Genomic DNA, 6,679 nt, shown 5'->3' with positions numbered 1-6,679 from the left:
TATTCATTTGAATGTATATATATTTTTTACTTCTCTTCAGGTCCTGCTGGAACTGCTGCTAAACGAACTGTGTCCTGAGCTAAAAGATCACTTAGAGCAGCTTAAAGTGGCCTAGGTTTGAATCTGCACAAGTGGATCATCAAAACAAATTATTGCCTGCCCAGAGAAGGTACACCCTAAACTTTTTCCTCAGGATGTGATCTTACCTCCACACCAAACAGAATCCTGAGTTTTTAAGGAGTTTTTAAGGAGGCAGAATCTACATAGTCATATCATTGCTCTGGGTGATTTTAGTAATTAGAATTCTACATCAGGTTGGAGAAGATCAGGATCTGCTTGAGGCAGAAAGGGTTAATCTATTCAGAGATTAGCACCCTAAATTTTTCTACAAAAATGATTCCTTTCAAGTGTGTTAGCCAGAGTTTTCAAAGCAAATACACTTTAAAGAAACCTTTTTCCAGCTAATAATGTTGCCTTTTGTTTCACTAGAAACAAGTTAACATGTCCTTGAGTTTGATTAATGTATAGATGAGGAGTAATTAGTAGGCTATGAGTATTCAGGCTAGTTCAACAGTTCAACAAAAGTATGGATTTAAGAATCAGAGAAGTGATACAACATCAAGAATCATAGGGCATGAACAGACATAACACTTGAGCCATTCCAATGTCACTAACTAGAAAGCGGTTCACAGTTGTCCTAGGTCAGAGGCATCCAAACGCTAAGCATTTGAAATAGGTTGGTCACCCTTTAGACATTGCAGTGTCATCATACCACCACTCAGGGCTGTGATTGTGCAATATTCTGCTTGCCCTTCTAACTAACATTGAGTTCAATGAAGACCTATTCCTGCCCCCTACAAAATCTGTCATGGTACCCTGGCTGGGAATACCTAGGTGTGTGCATTTTACAGGGGGTTGGGTGAGAAAGGAAGGGGAGGCATCAGTTGATTTCAGTTCTTGGAAACTGATCAGTATTGTGTTCAGTGCATCTCAGACTGATTTGAGGGTGGAGGTGTTGCTTCAACACTTGCTTGTGTGTGCCTGGGGGGGGGATGTTTACCACTTTTAAAGAGATGGTCCTGAACCCTGTTTGTGTGTGCCTGGGGACTCTGGTGGCTTTCCCAAAGACTCTCCTGCTACCGAAGTCGACCAGCTCTTTAAAAGCAGCAGAGAGCTGTCCCTAAGCCCTCAGCACCCAGAAGTAGGGTCCAGAAAACCCCTCAACCTAACCACTCCTACATCCCACCCCAATAAGCTTGGGATATGCAGAATGTTGGTCAACTGCCGCCAACAGAAGGAAACTGAACAGCTTTTTAAAAGTGATGAAAAGGGACACTGTGGTCAAGTACAGAAAATAGAGGTGGAAGCACCAGAGATCTGGCTGTGTACCAGAGCAGTCAGCTGCCATGCAGGGTTTGGAATGCCTGGAGGACCATTCAGACACCAGACACAGAAAGTTCGATGCCTGTGTGTAATACTGGATCTGTTCACAGAATACTGGTTCAAAATAATACTGGATTATTCAGGTCTACTTTTGAAACCATTCAGAAGATTTGAACCATTCTCAACTGGCTTGTACATTTGGACACCTGAGTTTCAAACTGCATTTAACTGTTCTGTTGCATCTGTCCATACCTATACAGGTTTATTGAAAGTCAAGTGGTTTCTAGCATCTTAACACCTATTGCAATGGATTAACACATTAATGTTACCACACTTTCCCCCTGGTGGCAGCTTTATCCCTGCAATGCCTGAAACGTAACTGTCCTACTGAAAACCCTTAACAGCATAAAGCTGGACACCTCTGACCCAGGACAATTGTACCACACTACTGCAGTTGCCATCAAATCTTTATCTTTTTTTCCTGAGAAGTCTCATGTCTTCTGCCTGTTATTCCTACTTGTTCTTTACTTGCATATTTTTTCTATTAATTTATGACTTCCAGCAAAATTCTCATTCCTCCGCATCATGTTCTTGTTTCATGGAACCTTCTGCATCTGTTCTGATTTAGCAGAATGCTACATGCTGCTCAGTACTTAAGATCTTACAAATTGCCCATGTGGGATACTATCAAATTAAGGCATATAAGCAAATCCTACCTTTGATTCCTAACAATATTAGCTTAATAATACGGACATATTAAAAATCAGATTACTTCAGTTAAACTTTTTAATTGCCATTAGAAATTCTGAACCTGAAAATGAAGTCTGTCTAGACAGTTTTATTTTTATTTACAGTCAATTTCACTTCGGGTTGCTCCTGAATTTTGTCAGAGGGGAGTGGCGAGCGCTGACCAAGGGTCAGTGACCACCCACAGCCACTGCCGGCAGCGTCGTCCAGCAGGGATTGCAGACCACTCGGAGACACGTGGTGAGCAGCAACAGCCCGCAGGTTTTTTTGTAGGGGGTGCACTGCCACACTCAGGGGGTGCACATGCACCCGTGTGCACCCCCTACGCGTTGCCCCTGCATGCACATGGTGCCCCTGCGTCCCATTCCCCCTATCCCCTTGCAGGCTGGAACTCTCCCAGACTGCAAGGGGAAACCTGCTGTTTCCAATGTTTTTCCACAATGAATGGAAAATCTGGATCCCTTCATGATACCAGGAATCTGGGACAAATGCTTTGGAGTCATGCAGCCCAGGACCGGAACTTGATGTTCCCATTTTGGGACCTCGTCCCAAGGGGGACCAGGGCCCATGGGCCCCCAACATACTCAGTACCTATGATCTCATGTATATTTAAGGTTGGAACCAGGTTCCTTTATTCTTACTTTCAATAAAAACTAATTAAAATCTATATTGTCAAGTACGTTGCTTACTACTAAATTAAAAATAAGAGTGTTAAATTTTCAGTATTTTGTTCTGTACCTGAAAGGTTAATAAATTTGGCCTTTGGCACTCCATTATCTTACTCAATTTATTCTTGTTGACAAGAAATTCTTGGATAACCTGGAAAGAAAGCAAAAGAAAAAGAGGGTATTTTAAAGAAAATCAGAGGAAATTTCAATTTAGTGCTTCAAAATGAACATTTAGCAGGCTTATTAGTTACCTCATAGAATGGAAAGCCTTCACAACTTCTTGCTTTTCTACAAGTGAAACATATGCATTAGAAACAGGACAGAAAAGGGCATGATGCAAGACTTGCATGCTTACCCTGCACCTGAAAGCAATACGGATTAACTGTTTTTTAAAGATATTCCTACTTTTTGATATTGTCCTCCACCATGTTTTTCTTCTTCTCTTGCTCTGAATGATGCCATTCACAGGGGCAGCAGAACTCAGCATCATGGGGTTCACAGTACATAACACTTCCACAGAGTTTACATCCACTGCGCTCATGTTCCTTATGTGATCCTAATAACAACGAAGAGTGAAATAAAGCATGTTTCAGAAACTGAATGTGTGTGGACATATAGATACAAGCACATTAGTTATATTTAAAAATACACTGACCTGGATGACGACACACAGAACAATGAGTCACCTTTTTAACAGCTGAAGATGGAGTATCATCATACTGAAACTGCTCTTTCCATTGATTAAACCTAAAATAAGGATATTCTAAATGTTAAAATAGTGCAAGTGTTATCCTGTACAGCACATGTACATAAAAATTACATATTCAATCTCCCTGCCCTTCTTCCCCCACAAGAAACAAAATTATCACAACATGTATTCCTTCACTTTTAGAAGTAAACAGTTTTCCATTACAGTTTGTTTGCTATAAAATGTTCTTTTTGGTATCATGTCAGGTTACTGGCATTTCTGGCTTGACACACATTAAGACAATAGTCATACAAGAAAATATTAATATCCAAGGTCTTGATAAAAAAGGACTTTCTGATATTTTTCATATGTTGGATCCCACACACATTTACAACTTTTTGCAGGACCAGTGACTAGGAGGTAATACAGTTTTAAACAATTCAAAACATTACATGACAGAATGCATCATTTGTACACATATATTTATTCATATTACATTTTTTTTGGAAAGTAAAATGTGGGTAAGAGAGTCAAACTCAAAATGTATGATAACTCCTATGTTCCAATAAAATGAAAATGTTTCAAGATACAAGGTAAACTTTACCTTTGCAGTAAACTTTGACCTTGTAAAGTCTCAAGTAACTTTAATGCCTGCTCTTTTCCAACTCCTGGAACTCCCTTTTAGAGACAGGAAAACATGACATGTTTTAAAATTTAAAGATATGTAAAATATTGTTACGCATTAGATTTAAGTATATAACAAGGCAACTTTAAATGCTGATGACCCCCCCACAACCCCATCTGATCTGATTCACGCTTTCTCAGTCCTTACCCAATGCCCTACCTCAAAGTAGGTGAACCAATTGAAGCTGGACTTATACCAGACAAAGGTGATGGTTGTTTGGCAGACCTCATGACTTGATGGGGGATAGGAACACACATCATGGGTGGGGTTTAGCCTTCCCTTTTCACTCAGGTTCACAGCCTTGGGGTTCTCCTGGATCCTCTTGCTGCACCTGAATCAACAGGTCATAGCAATGGCCAGAAGCATCACCTGGTTAAAGGCTGCAACCCTTTCTTTCAGAGTCAGATTTTGCCACCTCTGTCCACACTTTCATAACCTCAGGGCTAGGCTACTGCAATGCACTCTATGTGGGAATGGTGCTGATGACCTTTCACACACTATAGGATAGGTGCCAGGAGACAACTACTCCAGTGCTCCAGAGTCTGCACTGGCTTCTAATAGCTTTCTATGCAATACTCAAGGTGCTGGCTTTGACCTATAAGGTCTGAATGGTCTAGGCCCTATGTACTTAAGGGACTGTCTTCTACCTTATGTCCCACTTTAATTCATAAGGTCAGCTGAAAACAACCTTCTACAAGTATCATCAGTGCAACAAGATCACTTGGCAAAATATATGAGAGGTCATTCTCAAACTTCCTCCCCCTTGTGGCCTGCCAGAGCCTGAGCATCTTCTGGGAGCATTGTGGGACCTTTTTATTTGGATAAGCATTTAGGAAGCAAAGTTAAGTTCTTTGGGAAGTTTCTGTTGTACCATATACATTTTATTTAATATTTTATCTGATTTTATAAATTATTTTGTCTTTTATTATAAGCCATCCTGAGCCTTCTGTTGGGAATGGTAGCATATTAAGCCACCGAAGTCAACAATTTCAATAACTTATAGTGTAAAATGAGGACACACAATTAATTTTAAATTTTTCAGTGCCTTTTACAGTTAGCTGAATTCACATTCATACACTGTTGTTGTGACAGTTTACAGGAATATTTTTCCCCCCATAGCAAGAGTGTCACTAGTAAAACTAGCAGAAAAACAAATAGAAAATAATGAGGAAGCAGTCAGATATTTACACAGACAGTAGAGAGAAAAAACAAATAAGATTCTGGAGAACCACCCAAAAGCTTCCAAACATCATCTTGAGAACAAAACCAACCTTCCTTCCTATTTTACTTTGTTCTGATGACATACTTGTCTTGAAAAAAGTGAATTAGGTTTCTTAGTTTCAGATAATTCATCCAAACAGTGTTCCTTTAAAAAACCCTACATCTGGCAGTAGTCACTGTCCTAAGTATCAGTATAAATATTCAAAACATTTCAGAGATGTACTGCCTATTGCTCCCCCCTATTTTAAGAATATGTCTCTGCATTGCTCCTCAGTACACTCTCATCATCAGGATTTCTGCAGTTTACAAGGAAAAACAAAAATTTAAAATAATTCAAGTGCATGGGAGTGGCAGAGATGTAACTTTAATGTGGTAAACTGAACTACAAATTAATCCAGTTCCAGGAAGACTTCTTAACTACTTCATAGTGAAGTGATTGCCAGAGTTTGCAGAAATGCCTAAAGAAAGCTTAGTTGAAGTTAAAGCTTTTGCTATATTGAGACAAATAAATACTTTCAGTTCGCGTCACTTCCTTTGCAGCTGAGACAATACATGTATTGTAGCAACATTTTCAAAGAAACACAAGAATGTACACTACACACAAATCCAGTGCACCAATTAGGCATGTTCATAGCTCTTCACAGTGAAACAACTGACTCTCTATTTTCCATATAAAGACATGCTTTTTAAGACAATCCTATTATAACTGGGTCACGGCCAAACTGCATTTAGAACTATGCCATCAACAATAGAGGTGCACTGATACACTGGTCCATATCAGATTGGCACCAATAAAAGGAAAAATAACATTATTAGCAATTGGCTTTCTTTGGCTGATGTGGCCCATAATGTCACCTATAAATGCCACATGCACGTGCGCAGCCGTAGCATGCACACAGCCAGGACTGCAGACCAGCAGCTTGGAAAGCAGCATCCAGCTCGTAAGTCTGTGGAGGAAAGGGGCATGGGACAGGGCAGATCAAGGCTCCTACGGTGAGGGAGGGAGAGGGAGAGGGAGTGGGGCCAGGACTGGGGCAGGTGATGCACAGTGGGGGCGGGACGTGAGACAGAACCGCAGCTTGTCCAGGGAGCGGGTCCCTCTACTGCATGCATCCTGGGGGAGGTATGGGGGGCATGTGCCCCTCAGATCTGTGCACAGGGCAAGGGTGGGTTGCTGCTGCAGGCTCAGGGCCGGGGTTGCGTCAGCCTCTTTCTGGCAGGGGGCTGGGCTGGGGCTGTGCTCCGGGCAGGCAGGGGCGTTGCTGGAAAGAGCTGTGTGGGGGAACT

At 41.2% G+C, this 6,679-nt stretch overlaps 1 protein-coding gene across 1 annotated transcript in view; it reads right to left on the bottom strand.

Moving 5' to 3' along the window:
- The window catches only part of GEN1 (GEN1, Holliday junction 5' flap endonuclease), a 29,046-nt gene that overhangs the window by 7,774 nt on the left and 14,593 nt on the right, over positions 1-6,679 (bottom strand). The window contains exons 6-10 of the mRNA XM_019520786.1: positions 4,091-4,164; positions 3,454-3,545; positions 3,204-3,354; positions 3,050-3,086; positions 2,869-2,949 (exon numbers count right to left, since the gene is read on the bottom strand). Coding sequence (XP_019376331.1) covers positions 2,869-2,949; positions 3,050-3,086; positions 3,204-3,354; positions 3,454-3,545; positions 4,091-4,164 — 435 coding nt within the window. The remainder of the gene's footprint in view (positions 1-2,868; positions 2,950-3,049; positions 3,087-3,203; positions 3,355-3,453; positions 3,546-4,090; positions 4,165-6,679) is intronic.

This window comes from Gavialis gangeticus, unplaced genomic scaffold, assembly GCF_001723915.1.
Source record: "Gavialis gangeticus isolate Ggan-Ray unplaced genomic scaffold, GavGan_comp1, whole genome shotgun sequence".
NCBI lineage: Eukaryota > Metazoa > Chordata > Crocodylia > Gavialidae > Gavialis > Gavialis gangeticus.
The sequence above is the reverse complement of the archived record's forward strand: the minus strand, read 5'-3'. Positions and strand labels throughout refer to the sequence as shown.